At 34.4% G+C, this 20058-nt stretch overlaps 4 protein-coding genes across 15 annotated transcripts; 3 read left to right on the top strand and 1 right to left on the bottom strand.

The window, feature by feature from the left end:
* Positions 1-134: 134 nt before the first annotated feature.
* Positions 135-4644, top strand: LOC133730184 (uncharacterized). Its single transcript, XM_062157823.1, has 11 exons — positions 135-250; positions 345-416; positions 511-563; positions 1360-1427; positions 1697-1786; positions 2142-2204; positions 2374-2547; positions 2661-2750; positions 3403-3453; positions 3544-4250; positions 4612-4644. Exons 5-11 carry the CDS (start codon positions 1702-1704, stop codon positions 4642-4644), a joined length of 1203 nt encoding a protein of 400 aa, XP_062013807.1. The 5' UTR covers positions 135-250; positions 345-416; positions 511-563; positions 1360-1427; positions 1697-1701.
* Positions 4645-8182: 3538 nt separating this feature from the next.
* Positions 8183-11465, top strand: LOC133732436 (phosphoinositide phospholipase C 6-like). Of its 10 annotated transcripts, none has more exons than XR_009857131.1 (9): positions 8183-8507; positions 8680-8799; positions 8949-8993; positions 9257-10272; positions 10374-10492; positions 10595-10732; positions 10811-10905; positions 11030-11076; positions 11227-11464. XR_009857131.1 is itself a non-coding variant. In XM_062159984.1 (8 exons), the coding sequence occupies exons 4-8, from the start codon at positions 10457-10459 to the stop codon at positions 11331-11333; spliced, it is 414 nt and encodes a 137-aa protein (XP_062015968.1). In that variant the 5' UTR covers positions 8516-8799; positions 8949-8993; positions 9257-10272; positions 10374-10456; the 3' UTR covers positions 11334-11463. The 10 variants fall into 10 exon arrangements, 4 of the variants coding, with proteins under 4 accessions (XP_062015968.1, XP_062015967.1, XP_062015965.1 ...); XR_009857135.1 differs by lacking the exon at positions 8183-8507 and having other exon boundaries at positions 8515-8799; positions 9252-9343; positions 9846-10272; XR_009857132.1 differs by lacking the exon at positions 8183-8507 and having other exon boundaries at positions 8515-8799; positions 9257-9343; positions 9846-10272; positions 11227-11463.
* Positions 11466-12609: 1144 nt separating this feature from the next.
* LOC133731704 (carbamoyl-phosphate synthase small chain, chloroplastic-like) lies at positions 12610-16463 on the top strand. Its single transcript, XM_062159100.1, has 10 exons — positions 12610-12802; positions 13417-13549; positions 13846-13934; positions 14018-14078; positions 14186-14253; positions 14380-14508; positions 14590-14699; positions 15053-15400; positions 15551-15716; positions 16021-16463. The coding sequence occupies exons 1-10, from the start codon at positions 12673-12675 to the stop codon at positions 16068-16070; spliced, it is 1284 nt and encodes a 427-aa protein (XP_062015084.1). The 5' UTR covers positions 12610-12672; the 3' UTR covers positions 16071-16463.
* A 187-nt stretch (positions 16464-16650) lies between these two features.
* Positions 16651-19758, bottom strand: LOC133733939 (IRK-interacting protein). Of its 3 annotated transcripts, none has more exons than XM_062161595.1 (3): positions 18957-19758; positions 18107-18365; positions 16651-17953 (listed from the first exon to the last, which is right to left on the bottom strand). In XM_062161595.1, the coding sequence occupies exons 1-3, from the start codon at positions 19191-19193 to the stop codon at positions 16812-16814; spliced, it is 1638 nt and encodes a 545-aa protein (XP_062017579.1). In that variant the 5' UTR covers positions 19194-19758; the 3' UTR covers positions 16651-16811. The 3 variants fall into 3 exon arrangements, with proteins under 3 accessions (XP_062017579.1, XP_062017580.1, XP_062017578.1); XM_062161596.1 differs by having other exon boundaries at positions 19036-19178; XM_062161594.1 differs by having other exon boundaries at positions 16651-18365; positions 18957-19756.
* Between the last annotated feature and the right edge of the window lie 300 nt (positions 19759-20058).

Here is a 20058-nt window from a genome sequence, read left to right as displayed (position 1 = left end):
TGCCCCTATGTTTCTCTTTAATTATAGTTGGTTTGGTTGGTTTCCACGTGGCTCTGTTTGCTTGCTCCACGAAGAGAGAGATCAAGAAGGATCGAGAGAGCCAGACAGGTATAGAAGGATCGAGAGCAAGCACAGTCGAAAGAGTGCAGGTTTGTTTCTTGAGAAAGCACAGTCGAAACAGAGAGAGAGAGAGAGAGTGGTGATTCCATTTTGCTGTGAGGAGGAAGAAGATCTGCCGTTTACCTTTTGGGTTGGTTCTTGATTGCTGTCTTTGGTTTATAGTGTTGATTGGTCTGTTTTTTCCCGTGGTTGGTTTTTAATTGAATTGGGTTTCGATTTTGTAGGGGTATTGTTCGGTTTTGCTGTGAGAAGGAGGAGGATCTGCGTTTTGGATAACTCTGTCGGGTACCTTTTGGGTTAGGTTTTTGATTTGTTACGTTGGTTTGTCATTTTGATTGGGTTTTTTTTGCTGTGATTGGTTTTCAATTGACTTCAGTTTCGATTTTGTAGGGGTATTGTTTGTGCTTCAGTTTATTTCAGTGATTGATTGGAGGAGGTTCAAGGTGAGGCCTTTTTTTTTTTGGGTAAATTGTGAAGAGTTTTTATTCTAAATTCAGTATTGTCTGTCTACTTCTTCTATTTTCAATAAATACTGAAGTAAATAAATAAAAAGAGGGGGAGGTTAGGGATAGCTGCCAGAGAACGAATGATTGTTATAGATATGGGTTTCGTTGGGGGAGTAAGGATTGGAGGTTTCGAAATGCGTGTTGTTGCTGTTATGTTCTTTTTTTTTTCTTAGCAGAGTATAGTAGAGTCGAATTCACCTTCGATGAAAATAAGAGGAGGTTAGGGATAGTTGTCAAAGAAAGAGTAGAAGTTTTGCTATCATAGATTTAGGCATTTAGGTGATTAGTGCATAGGTGGGTATTGCGTAAGTATGGAGGTTTAAGTGTATAGAAAAGATAGAGACCAAATTTGTGTTTAAGTATATATAATTTTTTTTTTTTTTTTGGTATTCTTAACTGATTTCGATATTTTTAATCTGAAAGACAGAAAGAGTCACTTAGCTGTAGATATCACTGCATATATTAACCTACTTGAACCTCCTTTCCAACATCTGTATTGACCTTCTTAATTCATAAGTTTCATTCTTTGATAACTGCATATCATCCCATAGCAAAAACAGATTAATCATAACCAAAAAAATGATGAGATGTAAATGAGACGTAGATGCATTTTATACACAAGTGAATAAATACCAAATTGACGTCCAGTTTCAATATGTATTCCTTTTATTACACTCTGTGTACAATCCACACTGATATATCAAACCTCCTTTTCTCTATATTGGTTTTGCAGGTGAGGCTTACTCTTGAAGAGCCGAAACATAAAACAAGAGACTTTGGAAATCTAATTTTGAAGGCTCGGTATTGATTCCATTCTCCCTCTGATTATCTATACCAACCTCATTTATGTACTGTTGTTGAAAGTTACACATTTTGTTGAGCAATAAGTGATTGCTAAATTATAATACCAAACAAAACTCTATTTGGAAGCTAAATTATAATAAATTATAATACCTCCTTTTCTCTATACCAAACAATGTGATTGCTAAATTATAATACCTTGGTTATGTTTTTTGGCAGCTTAATGATTAATTTTCAAATTTGATTGTTCTTTGGTTTGTGTTTTTCAGATTATATGCAAAGAAGTGTGTGTATTATTCTTCTGCCGCTGTTCCTCTGTACATTGTTTGGAAGTATCTCACCGTCTTATTGCTATTCAGGTATGTAGTTAACATAGAATTGATATGTTCATATTGATGTTCATTATTGGTATTAATGCAAATTAGTTAGTAATTTAGTGATGATATGTTTGGGGATGCTATTTGGTTCAGTTTTTTACATTCTGATTCAAAATGATGTAAAGTTTGTACTTAGATTCATGCTGTGTTTACGTAATGTATTACTTTCAGTTTGAATTTGATGATTTTTTGGATCATCTCATGATTGATTCTAAAAATGTTAAGAATGATTCAAATTGGATATAAACTTCTATTGTATTTCATCGGTGATTCATTTATAGTTTCTGTGTCTAAAGTGTTATCATATAGTGTAAATTTTTTTTTTTTCATTCTGCAGATCTAGAGGACAGCGTGCTGTCAGTCTCTTTTGCTGTTTTGGGTTTAGATAGAAATTTTACAGGTAGTTTTGTATTCAGTTTACCGCTGATATTCAGTTTATGTTATGGAAGAGGTGATTAATAGGTTATTGTTAGTGTGTGTCTATCTATGAGACTATGAATGGACTTACAAATTATCATTATTAGAGATAATTGTCTGAAATTTAAACTGGATTACATATTTGAATGCAGTGATGGCACCAAAAACTATGATGAGAGGAGCAAAAAGATTGTTAGAACAGTGTGATGTTGAAAATCGTCAGAATCAACAGAAAATTCAACGAATCTGCAGTGGTGAGGGCTTTGTTGCAACAAGAACTAGATGTAATCGTGTTGATCAGGTTAAATCACGTAGATGGAAAACAGGTGGGTCTATTTTATGTCCTTTGAAATGTTGATCTATGCAAATAGTTTTTGGCAAAAACTGGTCTTTCTTTAGAAATATAAACTAATTGACATTGTTTGATTTTTGATTATAGTGTCTTATCCAGAAATTGCTGAAGTATCAAATAGCGACAACCAAAATATCACTGCAGTTGCAAACGAAAATCCGCATATGATTACAGAAGGTAAATTTTTTAATTAATTTAATTTATGGCCTTAATTTTAACGAGACTGTTGTTCTGCTGTATTTCCTTTTCCTGTACTAATAACTTTATATCTACTTCAATTTTGTTTTCAAATTATTCAGTTTTGTCGTCTCTATTTTTATTCAATCAAATTTCAGTTGGTTTCAAATTTTAGTCTTCAATAAGAAACAGAGTATTACAAGTATGACTTCTGAAGTCTTTAGTTTGGAACCGAATTAGGTGTTAATTTCAGTTGGTTTTGTTTCGTTCTGTCTCCTGTATCACTCTTAATTAAGTTTTGCCGGTAATGCTCATATCACAATACAGCTTCTGTGTTTTTGTTACTCATCTTTTCTAAACTCAGATGCAGTAATTGTTCAGACTTGGTATACATTTGCCATTTCTATTAGTGAATTTATTTCCCCTGATGATTAAAGGAAGGAGAAATTTTTCAGGTTGATTGAATTAATTGATACAGCAGCATTAAGTTTTCAGCATATAGCTTTTATTAAATAGTTCAGTAAATTAAAATATTGCAGCATTAGCATTGATACGGGTCTAAATTTCTGCAAATTGATAGTAACTAACTGTCATCACATCATTATAATTTTAATGAACAATGTAACTAACTGTTTACAAATTTTGTATGCAGGTCAGTACTCTCATCCATTTGGTCAAGCATCATATCAAAGAAGCAAGCAAGGTTATTGGCATGTGATAATTCTTACGCATTATTTTCAAAAAATAATTATCATATTTGTTTGACTAACAAAAGTGAAATTTCTCATTGCAGGATCAATTGTAAAATATGAGGATTCGGGTGATAATGTTCATGAATGTGACTATTGCAATGCATCTTTTTGGTTCGGAGAAGCTGTTAAGCAATCATCTTCAAATGAGCCTCTCATTTATACAAAATGTTGCAAAAGAGGTCAAATCAAAATTGAGCAGCCAAAACCAACACCAATTTTTCTTGAAAGATTATTAGATCCAAACAATGGTTCAGAAAGTAAACTTTTCAGAGAAAATATAAGAGTTTACAATTCGATGTTCTCTTTTACATCAATGGGAGCGAAAATTGATTATAAGATAAATAGTGGTTCAGGTCCATATGTTTTTAAAATTAGTGGTCAAGTCCATCATTTAATGGGTTCTGTATTACCTTCTGATGGAGAATGTCCTAAATATGCTCAGTTATACATATATGATACAAAAAATGAGATTTCAAATCGTATCAATGCTATTGATCCAGATCATGTTAATCAAAATATCAAACCAGATATTGTCGAAGGACTTATTAAAATGTTTGATGAGACTAATGAATTAGTTAAAGAATTTCGAATGATAAGAGATAAATTTGAAAATCATTCTCTGCCTTCATTAAATATGAGTATACTTAATCGCCAAGCTACTGATAGTAAGCAATATGAAGAACCAACAAGTGATGAAATTAGTGGTTTGATAGTTGGTGATATTGGAGAACATAATTCAAATAAAGATGTAATTATTGAATCAAACAGTGGACATTTACAACGTATTTCTAAAATACATCCAAAATATATGTCACTACAATATCCAATACTTTTCCCATATGGTGAAGATGGATATAAAATAAATTTATTAATGCAACAATTGACAGAAAATCGTACACAGAAAAGACAAAGAGTATCAATGCGAGCTTATATTACATATCAGATTCAAGACAGAAATAATATAACAAACACTTTATTAAAAGGTGGACGACTATTTCAACAATTTTTAGTCGATGCTTATGCAACAGTTGAAGAAGATCGCTTAGATTGGATTAGAAAAAATCAAAGTAATTTTCGAAGTGAAGTTTTTAAAGACATTTATACTGCAGATTCAGCTGGAATTAAAAGAGGTTTTGATTTAGGACAAAAAATTATTTTACCAAGTTCTCATACTGGTAGTCCTAGAGATATGATAAATAATTATCAAGATGCCATGGCAATTTGCAGACAGTACGGTAATCCTGATTTATTTATAACTTTTACATGCAATGTTAAATGGCCTGAAATACAAAGATATTTTAAGAACAATCCCAACTGTAAAGTTGAAGACAGACCTGACATAATTTCGAGAATGTTTAATATGAAATTACAAAATATGATTGCTTATATTAAATCCGGTGAACCTTTCGGACAAATTGACGCAGATGTTTGCACAATAGAATTTCAAAAAAGAGGACTCCCTCATGCTCATATGTTGTTTTGGTTACAAAAAGATTATAAATGTTATACACCAACTGATATTGATTCTATTATTTCTGCAGAATTGCCAGATAAAAATATTGATCCAGAACTTTTTAAAATAGTTAGCCAATTTATGATTCATGGACCTTGCGGACAAATAAATCCAAAATCTCCTTGCATGAGAGACGGAAAATGTTCTAAATTTTTTCCAAAACCATATAATACAGATACTACATTTGAAACAAATGCACCTCCAATATACAGACGTCGTAATGACCATACAAAATTTGTTGTAAAAAATAATATACAAATTGGAAATAATTTTGTTGTGCCCTATAATTCAAATTTATTATTAAGATATAATGCTCATATTAACGTTGAATTATGCTCTCAATCTATGTTAATTAAATATCTATTTAAATACATAAATAAAGGTCCAGATAGAGCCCGAGTTTTATTTTATGAAAATCTAAATGATGAAATTACAACTTATCTTAATTGTCGTTATTTAACTGCCCACGAATCTGTCTGGAGATTATTTGAATATTCAATTCATTCTCGACATCCAGCTGTCCAACATTTACAAATTCATCTGCCTTTACAACAAAATATCGTTTTTAATGAATATCAATCTCTACAATCAATAATAAAACAAAAAAGTACAGAAGATACTATGCTCACTGGATGGTTTAAAGCAAATTCAACTTATTCAAATGCATCTGAATTAACTTATACACAATTTCCCACCAAATTTGTTTGGGACGATAATAAAAAATTTTGGAAACCAAGAAAACAATGTCAAACAATTGGTCGAATAGCATATGTACATCCAGCAAAAGGTGAATTATATTTTATGAGAATGTTATTAAATATTCAAAAAGGTTGTCACAATTATGATTCAATAAAAACAATAAATGGTATCACATATACTTCTTATCAGGAAGCTTGCCGAGTTTTAGGTTTATTAGGCGATGATAAAGAATGGATTGAAGCATTAACAGATTCTTTACATACTGCAACAGCTTCTGAAATCCGTCAACTTTTTGTTACAATAATTTTATATTGTGAAGTTGCAAATCCTCAAATGCTATTAGATTCACATTGGTTCAATATGTGTGATGATATTTTGCATAAAGCCAGAGTTCAACTAGGAAATCCAAATCTCATTTTGTCAGAATCAGAATTAAAAAATGAACTATTATTTGAATTAGAACAATTATTTAATAAATTATCAAGTTCATTAAAAGACCATAAATTACCAATGCCTGATACAGATAAATTATTACAATTGAATAACAAATTATTAAGAGAAGAATTAGATTATGATTGTCTTCAGCTAAAATATCAACATATAAATTTGGTAGCTCAATTAAATCCATGTCAAAGAATTGTCTATGATGAAGTTATTAAAGCAATTGAAGAAAAAACATTTAATACTTTTTTTGTTCACGGTTATGGAGGAACTGGTAAAACATTTTTATGGCATACAATAATAAGCAAATTAAGATCTGAAGGAAAAATTGTTTTAGCTGTTGCTTCATCTGGAATTGCTTCACTATTACTTCCAAATGGTAGAACTGCTCATTCTCGATTTAAAATACCTCTGACAGTCAATAGCTTATCAATATGTCCAATAAAAAAAGGTACTCATCTTGCAAAATTAATTGATAAAGCAGAATTAATTATTTGGGATGAAGCTCCAATGTGTAATAAACACTGTTTTGAAGCACTAGATAAATCTTTACGTGATATTCTATCAGATCCAAATAACAAACCATTTGGTGGTAAACCTATATTATTGGGCGGAGATTTTCGACAGATTCTACCTGTTATTACAGGAGGAACCAAAGAACAGATAATTGAAGCTTCATTAAATAGTTCATACCTATGGTCATCATTTAAAATATTCAACCTAACAGAGAACATGAGACTATCAAAAAAAAATTTAACTGATGAAGAAAAAATAAATATTTCAACTTTTGCAAATTGGTTATTACAAATTGGAGAAGGTCGTATATGTTCAATTAATGATGAGAATGATAGAGATGCATCTTGGGTTGAAATTCCAAGCGATTTACTTATTTATACTTATACAAATCCAATAGAAGCAATTTTTCTTGCAACTTATTCAGATTTTACCATCAATTACAATGACTTTAACTATTTAAAAGAACGTGCAATTGTTACACCACGAAATGCAACAGTTCGAGATATAAATGATTACGCTATAAACTTATTACCAGGTAACAAAACAACTTATTTAAGTGCAGACAATATTGTATTGAATTCTGGAAATAATGAAAATATGAAGATTTTATATCCGATAGAATTTTTGAATAAACTTGAATTTAATGGATTACCACCACATGAATTAATTTTGAAAATAGGAATGCCTATCATGTTATTAAGAAATTTAAATCAAGCTTCTGGCTTATGTAATGGTACAAGATTAATAGTAACAAAATTATTTGATCGATTAATAGAAGCAAAAATATTAACAGGAGACAACATAGGTCAAAAAGTTTTTATACCTAGAATTGTTCTTACTGCATCTGAAAACAAATGGCCGTTTATTTTTAAAAGGCGACAATTTCCGATAAGACCATGTTACGCTATGACTATTAATAAAAGTCAAGGTCAATCACTAAATCAAGTTGGCATATATTTACCGGAACCTGTTTTTACTCATGGACAATTATATGTTGCACTTTCGAGAGTTACATCAAGAAATGGATTGAAAATTTTGATAAACAACAACAACAATATACCAAATAAATATACTAAAAATATAGTTTATAAAGATGTATTGCTAAATTTATAAATAGAAAAAAAAAAAACAAAATTATGATACCAAGCTAAAATTTGATATATTTCAATTTTTGATTTACAAAAATTCAATTATATTCTGAGTTATAAATACTTCACATTTTTTGAAATTGTAAAGCATCTTATGATTTGAATTAACAAATAAAACGAATCAATACAAATACTGAAAGTGTACATATTTTACATCTCTAACATACAATATTTTTTTCATGACACTTTAACATACGTATTTAATATATGAATGTGCACAAATTCCATGTGACACAATTGATTATAAATAAAATAAACAATTGATAAAAGTCAAGACAAAAGTCAACATGACTAAAAGAGAAGAAACCCAATACATGCTCCCAGCTATACTTGCAATTCGTTTCAATGTGTATAATTTGAGTGCAAAACAATGGAGTCTCAATTGCCTTCAGCCTATACCATTGAAAATTGATGAAAATGATATGAAACAGATAACTGAAGCAGTGAAGCTAAACCAGAATATCATCAGCAAGAGTCCAAACAAAATGAACACTGCAGAGGATTCTACATCACAAACAAACAGTGTTCAAAAGGGATTAAGTCTATGATTACATTTTTGCCCTGAATCCCTGGGTATATAAGCGATATCTCCATCACTTTCTCAATTCCAGTAGTCTCCATCGATATCAATGCCTGTTGTTAGGCAATTTCAAGCTTATCCATCACAATCAGTCTGAACAAAAGCTTGGTAAAATTTCACTTCCATATTATTCGGCTTTATCTATTCTGTTACATTATAAATCTCTTCTTTTAATTGAATTAAAGCTTGAATGGTATTTGGAAAACAGGAAACAAATTGTTTCAATGGAAATATGTACAGTTTCTTTAGAGCTAATTGCCTTTTTGGGTTTTCTTTGCAGCTCAAAACTTGAAGGAAGGTCACCAAGTTGCAGGCTCTCGCTCTCACACGAAGTATCATTAAGTTTCGTTTTATTAGCTTATTTGCCAGATTTGGGGAATAGTTTTCAGCAAGAAAAGAGGTATGTATTGATTTGGGTTTGTATCGGTTGCTTATAATCTCACTGTTACTGAGAAGTCAATCCCTGGTAGAGATTACTTTTTATTTCAAAACTACTTTTCATTTGTCTAAAAATCAATTGATCTAAAATTAGCTTTCCATAATTTGCAGTTTTTGCAAAACGTTGGGCACTCAGTTTCATCTCCTAATTCAAAAGTGAGACTTCAATCTTATACTCTTTGTCTTCTCTAATCTAAGTACATTGCTTTCTTTCAAAAATGATCAAGTAATTGGTCCTTTGTTCAGTGCATTGAGAGGCCACAAACGTGACCACACACAGTCTTCAGTCAAGTCATCTGTTGAACTGAAATGCTTTTATAGCTGTTTTTACCCCAATTCGTTAGTTCTTTCTGCTTTGTTTGTACAAATAAGCATATCTTTTCTCTTACTTTTTGTTTTGTGGAATTTCTGAAGTGCAGGGTTTAGAACATCAAATTAAGTTATAGGTGTTCTTCAGATTAAGTTTCAGATCACAACCCTTGCAAATGCAATTGAAGAGATGTTAGGTACGTCCATTCTGTAGCATATGTCCTAATTGATACTTTGACATTTCTCATGTACTGCTTAGAATATTGTGTACACACATCATATTTGTATATTTACTTTCTTTGTTTCCTTCTTAGAATATCAAAGATAATTTAATTTGAATATAAGCATTGATAAATGCTTTGTACTACAGTAGTTGGGTTTCCATTTTACTGCGCAAACTGGACAATATATATATTGAATCCAAGTACTTTAGTTGTTTGCCTCTTAGAATATCAAACAAATATGATAAATGCTTGGCTGTAATTTTTATTTCGAGGATAACCCTTGGATTGGCAGTACACTGATCATATTAAAAGCCAAATATTGGCAAGACTAACAGAAGAGCTATATCTCTTACGTGAAAATCACTAAGAAACAAATTCTCAGACAAATTCAACATGCTTTGGTCTTTCATTTTTGTTTCCTATACAAAAATGATCTTTTGTTCTGTATAAGTTCAATGCCATTTCTCCACTATAGATTGCTCAAAAGTCATTGGTAGAAGACTCATCGAAGCAGCTAAAATAACAGCTGACTTAAGTGGGGCAATAGCCCTTACCCGATGATAGAATGTCCATCACCTGAAGCTTTAAAACATCGGACCCACCAAAAGTTGGCAAAGGTAATGACAAGGATTCCTCTATCTGAAAAACTGGAAAAGGGTGAGCTGAGCAATACAGTTTATGTTCTTCCCAATTTTGTTTATAAGCGTGTGCTTCTTTACATTACTTCTTTTAATGGGTACAGAGTGACAGCGGTAGAGAAACTGAGAACAAAGCTGCAGCTCATCAAACCTATCTAGCACGAACTTTGTAGCACCCAAGTGGCCAAGTATGTGCAACATAAAAAAAGTTACGCTAGAAGAACATAGAATGGTTTCAAACAGGCTCTATAGGTCGGTGAAAAAGTAAGACATCTTATTTTGAGTAAGCCTTTTGTTATATGTCTTCTCTAGCAATTGTCATGATGTAATGATTCTGATACTTGGTGTTGTGTTATAATCTCTAGGTTCACACAGAGGAACATTCTAAGGATTTACCCCAAAGAAACTTAAAGTTGCCTCCTCAAATTACCAACCACATATTGAATGGATGCATGGAGCTCAAATGGTTGTGTCTAATGTGCAGGTTAGTTTTCCAGTTTCATGAAACTGATTAAAACCTGATAATATGTCAGTGACCTTGACCGATAACAAATATAACCTAACTGCACATAAAATTTTATGACAGGGATGTGATAACTCACGATGGTTCATGCATGGGATGTTTAGAGCCAATGATGAGGCACTGCCTTCTTTATGCACAAGGGCTCAAATGATGGGATTTTTTTATCCTAAAAAGACCTTGGTAGTGACAAAGACATTGAAGGTGAGGACAATTTATTTACTTTGAGTTAAATTTTTGGCATATTAGCAATAATCTCAGAGGATTGATGTTAATATACAGGTGAAAGCATTTATGGCCAATGGATGTCACTTGGATTTTAATCAAACCCCCTTTGATTCATTCTCCCCACAGACTTCTACACAAAAGTTAGTAAGGTCCGTTTTGTTTTTCTGATAATTCGAGAATTTGATTCCTATTTTTAGTTATTGTTGAAATAAGTTACATTCCTATTGTATAACATAGTATACTCATTGTACTCTACGTTTCACTTCACATCAGTATTTTGCAGAGCTCTGATCACGTCATATGCAGCTGGTTGTTTGTAGGTAACCCTCATCTCTACATTCCAATGCCTCATTGATTAATGTTTATGCTTACTCCATACAAAACCATTTCAATGATTTCAATTTACAGAACCAAATATTCACTCTTTCTTATTGATTGACATTATTACTTATGTTTTCCAATTACAACAGCTCAGCTGAAATTTCGGAGGACTTATCATTTGTTGCAAATGACGAATCAGACTTTGTACATAAACACCTACTGTTGTGAGGATATAATATATAATGTAACAATGTAATATAACAATGTTTCTAAATTTAGTAGTTACGATATAATATATAATTTAACAATGTAATATAACAATATTTCTAAATTCATTAGCATCGAATCAAACAATATTCCCGCAGCATCGCGCGGGCTCTATAACTAGTAATCAACGAAACAGAGAGTTTTGGAGTCTGAGCAGCTTGGAAATAAATCTGATAAGACTTTTGCAGGCTCTGGACGAGTAGCATCTGGGATTCTTTTCTTTAATTAATACTACTATATATCCACTTGCTGCCGTCTAATAATATATTAGCATGTTTAGGACTAAAAAAAATGTTAGGTAAAGCATAGCAGGTTTAATTTGAGGGAGGCTTTTACTCGGTCCAATAGTTATAATCCTCATGACAAGGACTTTGTAACGCACCGTAACACAGTTTTCAGTTTTCAGTTTTCAGTTTCCATGCACTAATCCTATTCTCTATAACTAGAAGCATTGGTTTGGTTTTGTTGAAAACAAAGGTAAATGACTTGTGGAAGACTTTCTGGTTAACTTCATAGTGAGAAAACGTTTACAAACCTACAATTATATAGGAGATGAAGCAAAGAAAAAGTCTTCAATCACTCCTTGGATCACTTATTTCGATAACAAGGAAAAAACAGCTTTCCCTTAACAAGAACAAAAACTACTCTATATGAATCAATAAAAAAAAAAAAAAAAACTACTGTATCAACTGACAATGAGAACGTGACTTATACATAAAAGGTATGCACCAATATTAATAAGGTGTACAACTTCTAATAGGTTTGCTATATAGCATTTTATGTAAAATTCAAGATATTAGATTTGCAGCAATGTAAACTATATATAGTTAAGTAATTAGTGAATTCACGTATAAGATTACTGTGTCTAGTATTAAAGTTCCTCAAGAGTTGCTATTGTAGAAACCAAAGCTGTGAGGGACCTGCCAATCAACGTTGTAAACATATTTAGCATGTATGTAAGAGAGAACTAGATTAATCACCTCTACTAACTCAAGGGCAATGAGAACGATGGGGAGGTTCTGTTGGTGGAACCAGTTTCTGGCCTGGGAGGTTTTGTTGTGCCGCGGTGGTGGTGCAAGGGCAGAGTTGGCTGGGTCACTGGGCTGTGATCAGTGGGCCGTAATTTTTCTTTTTTCATTTTCAAATGCTACTAATAAGTCCCTCTCGGTTATTGGGTTTGGGTTTGTTAAGACCGTTCCACATAGACAAGACTTTATACTTTTTCATTCTCCAATAGCAAGCCCCTGTTTTTATGCCTAATTAGAAACACAAAAAGAGACAGGGCAAACAGAGACGCGCCACTACCGCAGCTCAGAGAGAAAGAGAGAATGGCCACAGCAGCTATCAACTTAGCCCTCGTAAAGTCGTCGCCTTTCTTTGTTCCCAAGCCTCAAAACCCTTCAAAGCTTAGGGTTTTCACTCTCCGATGCTCCTCCGCCACCGCCAATGCCGTCTCAGGTATACCCACTTTTCCTACCCTGCTTTAATTCTTCCTCTCTCTGCTGTGCTCTACGACTTTTAAAGATTCAATCTTTTATGTCATAATGGTTTCCAATTTACTGTGAGGTTGATTTATTAGTGACTAGAGTGAAGAGAAAATCGATTGGCTGCCATGCAATAAGTTACTTGTTTTTGGGCTCAGTGTTCTTGTTTTAGATGAACAGAAACCAATAGGGATGGTGTATAGTTTAGATTGATATCTCAACCCTTTTGGGTTTTGGCTCTTTATGCTTTAGTCTCATTCTGTGTTGAAAAGTTTGATACTTTTACAGTGTTGGGATTTCTGAGTTCTGTAAATTAGAGTACTTTGGCTCTTCCCTTTATGATTTATTTTCAAGGGCCGGTAATTGGTGGTGTATTCCCTTTATGATTTTGGATTCCACATTTCCTTTTCAAATCTTTCTCAAGTTTACCAAACGTCATACTTAAGTTATTGGGTTTGAGTCCCTTTGTAACCCCAAATCCCACTTCAAACCTCTGCAGCCAGAGCAGAACATTGAACTATTGCATGGTAGTCCCTTGAATTTTTCGTCTTTGTGTTTTATTTATTTATTTTACTCCTTGTGCTTCAGACTTGTCCGAAAGACCTTGGAAGACTTCAGATGCTAGACTTGTGCTTGAGGATGGTTCAATATGGAGGGCAAAGTCATTTGGTGCTTCTGGAACCCAAGTTGGTGAAGTTGTATTCAATACATCCTTGACTGGGTGAGCTGGCTTATAAAATTTGTGTGTTTCCTCATTTTTATTAATATATCAACTATCATGTTTGGGTGTGGAGGCTTCTATCTCCGGTAATGCATCACTTATCCCCCACAAGAACTGCAAGAGCTTGCCTTCCCTTAAGAGATTTGATACAACTCCCATCTCTTTTTGCATATGAGAGTGAAGTGAAGCCCACTTTTGTAAGGATGAAGGAGATTTACTGCTTGCATTGCTGGAAGTAGTCACCTTAGCTTTAGTTAGGCATTATCAGTTCAGGTTGCTGATAGATTTTTATGCAGGTATCAAGAAATTATTACAGACCCGAGTTATGCTGGCCAATTTGTCCTGATGACAAACCCCCAAATTGGAAATACTGGTGTAAATTTTGGTAAGTATAGTTTCCTTTCTTAATAATAGAGAATTATACCATCTTATATATGTTGAAATCTGATGTAGATATTTTCCTATCAGATGATGAAGAATCAAGGCAGTGCTTTCTTGGTGGTCTAGTGATCAGAAGTTTAAGTATCAGGTATGCATCCTTTTTTAATACTCCTATAGGGACATTAATATCGGAAGCTTCAATGATTGAGCTGTTCTCAATCCTTTCAATGAACTGTTTCTGTTGTTTGTTTGCAGTACTTCAAATTATAGATGTGCAGAAACTCTTGGTGATTATTTAGCAAAAAGGAATATCATGGGAATTTGTAAGTTGTACCATGGCGTTAGTCTTTAAGGCACTGATATTTTGCGGAATCATGTAATTTGGTGTGCTATTCTGTATCTTTTTAACTTCTGGTGTTGTCCTTTAATGCTGACTGATCATGCAACAGATGATGTGGACACACGGGCTATCACCCGCAGATTAAGGCAAGATGGAAGCCTTATCGGTGTTTTGAGCACAGAAGAGACCAAAACAGATGAGGAACTATTGGAAATGTCTCGTTCATGGGACATTGTTGGTAAGGATGTCATGAAGTTGGTTATAATCATGCAGATGGTTAAAAGTTTATTTTTTCTTACTTGGGGTTTGCACTTTGCAGGGGTTGATTTAATAAGTGGCGTGTCGTGCAAGACCCCTCATGAGTGGGTTGATAAAACCAATTCTGAGTGGGAATTTATGTCCAACAGAAAAGATGGAGAGGCTTTTCGTGTAAGTCTGCATTAAGTTCCATTTTTTAAGTAGTCTTGTTCAGTATTTTTTTTGTTTCTTTTTTCTTTTGGTATTAAACTAAAAGAGAGAGGAAAAGGATACAAGACTGAGAAGAGAGATGACAGATGTGAAGAGATGAAAGATACAAGAATCAGATGGTTTTTGAAGTAAAAAACAAAGTTTTCAGTTTTTGTTCTACCTACTATTCTTACTCTCCTCCTTCTCATCTCTCTCTCCCTTCTCACATTGCTCTTTCCTTTACATCTTTGTTGAACCAAAAGAAATCTTACCAATTGCTCAGAGGTTGGCAGTGCAGCCTTAACTGACTTTTTTTCTATGGTTATGAATTGAAGGTTGTTGCATATGATTTTGGAATCAAGAGCAACATACTTAGGCGGTTGGCTTCCTATGGCTGCAAAATTACTGTGGTACCTTCAACATGGCCAGCATCAGAGACTCTTAAGTTGAAACCAGATGGGGTCCTTTTCAGCAATGGCCCCGGAGACCCATCTGCGGTTCCCTATGCTGTTGAAACAGTCAAGCAGATTCTTGGAAAGGTTCCTGTTTTTGGAATTTGCATGGGCCATCAGTTGCTTGGCTTGGCATTAGGCGGTACAACTTTTAAAATGAAGTTCGGTCACCATGGAGGAAATCATCCAGTCCGTAATCTTCGTACTGGAGATGTTGAGATAAGCGCTCAGGTGTGCAAATTCTATCAATCTCTCTTTTGTAGAATGTGATACTTAGATATTTTAAAGAACTGAACTGACTCTTGAAGTAACATTTCAAGCTATTCTGCTAAATTTAGGTAATGCCATCTGTTAACGTTTCTACTCTTCATTTTCTGGCAGAATCACAACTATGCGGTTGACCCCAAATCACTTCCTGATGGAGTAGAAGTAACTCATGTCAATCTCAACGATGGAAGCTGTGCTGGCCTTGCTTATCCTGCACGAAACATCATGTCTATTCAGTACCACCCGGAAGCATCCCCAGGACCTCATGATTCAGATTATGGTAATTTAAACTATGCTTATAAATACTGATAAACAACTATCAATTTTACCAATATCACTCTATTGTGCGTGCTTGCACCAATTGCATCAGAACACTCCTAGTGATGGGCTCTTTGTAATATATCTAGGAATTCCATTTCCATCTGAAAGGTGAAGGTATAGCTCATAGCATGAGTATCATTTCCCCAGTTGCTTCTTGGCAACTGTTTTCTCAACTCACTGACCTAATACCTCTTTTTAAAATTATACATCCTGCATGAATCTACTTGACGAAAATGATTGAGTTTTGAAATTTTTTATTGCAGCTTTTAGAGAATTCATTGAGCTGATGAAGAAAGTGAAAGTAAATGCATGAGTGATATCTGCACAGAGCAATTAATTGAGGGATCAAGCCTAAAGCAGCAAAGGTTTCAACTCGCAATACAGACATCCAGCCTCTGCTCGTGTCTGACTATGGGATTAACATATGCAGTTGCAGAAAACTAGTTAGGAGTGTTCTTTCGTTTTCTCTACCGTCAGTATGTTTGTATTGGTATTGTGTAATAGTTGAGATCATCCCTTGCCATATTTATAATTGGCGCAGATGTTTTGAAGAAAGTTGCTTAGCCACCCTCTGTAGCTTGTAACAGAGAAACATTATGTCTCATGAAATCATGTCAAAAGATTGTAATCATGCTTTATGCTTGGGAACGGATTTTTATTTCAGTACAAATGCATGCCAGGAAAGTTTTGATCGTTGAAAAAATAAGTTCAATGTCGAATCTCGTTGTTTGTTCTTTGATTTGAGTTGTCCCTGAGTTTCGTTCAATAGCTGTTAATGAGCAGTTGTGTGATGCTCAAGCAATGGTGTAGTAGCGTACAGTGTACACAACCCCATGTTCTAGATAAACTTTCCAACTTGGTTAAACTAATAAAAACAAAGCAATGACTAAAGAGGTACAAATCCACATTTCTACTTTTTTCAATGGAAGAAAACATTTGAACAAATATTAATATGAACACCAAGTTACATGCTTCTCTTGTTGAGCAGGTAACCTTTAGAACCCCTCTTAGTTGATAAAGAAATTGAAAAGAGAAAAAGAAAAACGAAAAAAAGTCAACCTGCTTGACCTGCAGACTTATACCTGCAAAGAACCTTACACCTTAAGACCCTATCCTGAACATAAAACCCTGGCATTACCATAATCTTAACCCTGCTTGAACCATGTGATCTCTGCCTATCCATAAACATGTCTTCCATGTAATGTGGATCAAAGCTCCTATTCTCTTCCACCCTCAATATCCCCAGCGGCGGATTGAATGAAAACGCAAGCAAATGAAGTAACCAAATGCATTTCGTAGCTACAAAGAATGCTTGAAGAACCTGCTCAGGCCATGGCCTAGTCCAATTTAGCGTTGTAATGATGCAACTCATCTTCTGATCACAAAACTTGCTGAATTCCTCACAGTAATACTTCGTTCCCTTTCTCAAAACTTCATTCCAGCTTAAGTTTCTTAGTGCCACGAATGAAGAAAACTGCGCTTGGCGAGCTTGTTGAGGATCTAGAAGCTTTGGTGAGCCATGCTTCTGGAACACACAGTTCTCAAAGTCTTGGTAAAGTGACTGGTTTATGATGGCTTCCAAATGGTATGACACAGCTTTCGAATACTTGGAATTCAATGACAGTTTGAATGGTTGGAGAAGCAGGTTCAAATTGTCCACTAAGGTGTTATCTGTTAGTTCAATTTGTGCTACAAGGATTTTGCAGAATTGTCTTACTGAAAGTCTTGCTTCGGATACTATCTGCAGGAAACCTTCCACCATTACTTCCTCGCTGACCGGCATTAAGTTTTCCGCATTCCCATCACTTGATTTTCCTGGTCTGTTTGGGAAATTCCCAATATTTTCTGGCATTTGGAAATTCTTATTAGCATGTGTTGCTTGTCTCAAAGCCTTCTTCAGCTCTTCACAGTAAGTTTCCAAGTACTCCAGCTTCTGCTTCAGCTCCCCAAGCGAAGATCTCATCTCAGAAACCTCCTTTAACGCAGAGTCTCTATTCTCATTTGCTTTTATGAGCTCTTTCTTCAATACTTCAATTGACATGATTCCAAAATCCTTGTAGGCTTGAGAAACTTCCTCAGATTCTGTCCGGGTTGGAGAGCTTATATTCTTGTGCTTCTTCTTTAACCGCGGAAACAACCAAGAAATCACTCCCCTACTTTTTGGTTGTGACTGTGTAGTAGTAGATGCATGAGAATCTGTTAATGGCACAACAATGTTAGAATTCCTGCTGTTCCTGGATGTGTTTTCGGGTTCACTGGTTATAGTTGCAGGCTTGCATCTATTACAAGATGAGATTGAGTTGAAATCCCCCAAACTGTTTCTCCTACTTGACCTGAAGTACTCAGTACCTGGTGATGTTTGAAGCACGGTGATGTTGTTTGTACATGAGCCAGTGACAGACTTGTTATCCTCAGCTGGGCAAATGTGGGATTCAAAGTTGGATAAATCAGAAGGAAACCCTTTTCTTGAAGATGAGTTTTCCTTGTAATTTGACACAACTGATTCATCCCCATTTCCGTCTAGCCCGTACTCGTCCCAACTTTCGGATAACGTTCTGTTCTTCATCGGAATTTGACGATACCCGGATGATGGTTCGTCTTCATAACTCTGCAAAATGGCTCCCAATTTAGTGAACTTCAACAGTAACTCAAAAACCATAGGTAACATTGCTTATGCATTTGATTAAATCCAGTTCAAGATTCCAACTTTCTAAAGTTTCTGCATTAGTCATTAAATGAAAAATAAAAAAATTGAATTAAAATGTGTCCTGGGACTACTGTCTAATAGATGTTGTAGTCATCTTCATACACTTCAAAATGTCTACAAATGTAGTGTTTACTTCTCCTGTGTTCAAAAAATGACTTATATTTTTAGGTATACAACCAAAAACAACCTAAAAACTATTTAGAAGAGAAATGCATTCCTAGAAGTCCTTAAGGTAGTTGAACCATTGAAAGATAATAGTAGTGAAAAACCAATGATCTAAAAGTGTCTATTTACACTAGAATTAGTCCTGTAAATATTGAAACTTCACTTTTTCTATAAACATAACCGGGAACTGGAACCAAATGATAAAGAGAAGAGACACATTGGAGTAGCAATGAATTCACTGTCTCACAACAACAAACAGCGCACAGAAAAAGCTACAGACTTTTTGAGTAAAAAGCAAGGAACTGGGTAAAAAAAGAATTCACTCACAGGTGTGAAAACAGGGTAGTCCTGAGCAGAGAAGTTAGAGGCATGGCGTGAATTAGCTGGGGAAGCAGAAGAAGGGAACCTGAGATTTGCAGGGCTGCTTCCTTGGACCAAAGCAGCATGAAGAGCTCTAAGCTCCACAGCTTTGGCAATGGCTGCTTGGATTTCCACTCTGTTAATCTCATTGTTTTTTATGTTGTTGTTGTTTTGGTTTGGGAAAATTCTGGTGTCAGTAGCCATGAATGGAACAAAGGAAACAACAAAAGGAGAAGTGGGTGGGAAATTCTTCTTCACTCAGAGAAACAGAACAAATTAATAGGATGATGAACAAGTGGGTATCCAATGCTTGGATTTGATTTGAGAGAGAGAGAGAGAGAGAGAGAGAGAGAGAGAGAGAAGAAATATAGAGAGAGAGGGAACACAAAAAGCTTGAAGCCAATGAGTTGGTTTTGGCTTGGTGTGTTGTTAATGGATTATTTTGATAGAATGGGGAGAGCATGTGAAGCAGAGAAAGAAGGGAGAGTACTCCTTACTCAATACAGGCATGGTTCTTGAAGAGATCAGATTACCAAAATGGCCTTGGTTTCCTAGAATAGCCATGTAGCTTTAGCCAAACATGAGGTGGTGGTGCTGCTGCTACTGTGAAACATGATTGCTAATTTTGGTGGTGGTGCTATTATAGGATGTAGTAGTACTACTGTTGCTAATGGTGTTCAATTTCAAGTAGTGATGGAAATGCTCTCAAAGTCTCAACTTTATTTTGAAGTTCAATTGCATATTTGATTGCACATGGTTTCCTTTTCTTTGTGTTCGTGTTAACATAATGATGAATATAATACTTCCATGATGATATGTATGCCACTCAGGTCTTGAAAAAGACTAGTGTTTTTTGCAGAGTTCCTCAAAAACTGGGTTTAAGTTGATTAATTTTCTCTGCAGAAAGCACAAGATGCTTTGTATAGATGCTTATATGAGTCACATAAATATTCAGACAAAAAAGAAAAAGAGTAACATAAATATGTACTTTGACCTAAAAGAAGCTTGAGCAATGAGTCATTGACAAAGTGCCCTCTATCCCTATGTCAAGTCTTAAGATCATTTGACA

The sequence above is a fragment of the Rosa rugosa genome, chromosome 2 (assembly GCF_958449725.1).
Source record: "Rosa rugosa chromosome 2, drRosRugo1.1, whole genome shotgun sequence".
In the NCBI taxonomy this organism is placed as follows: domain Eukaryota; kingdom Viridiplantae; phylum Streptophyta; class Magnoliopsida; order Rosales; family Rosaceae; genus Rosa; species Rosa rugosa.
This window is presented reverse-complemented; position numbering and strand designations above follow the sequence as displayed.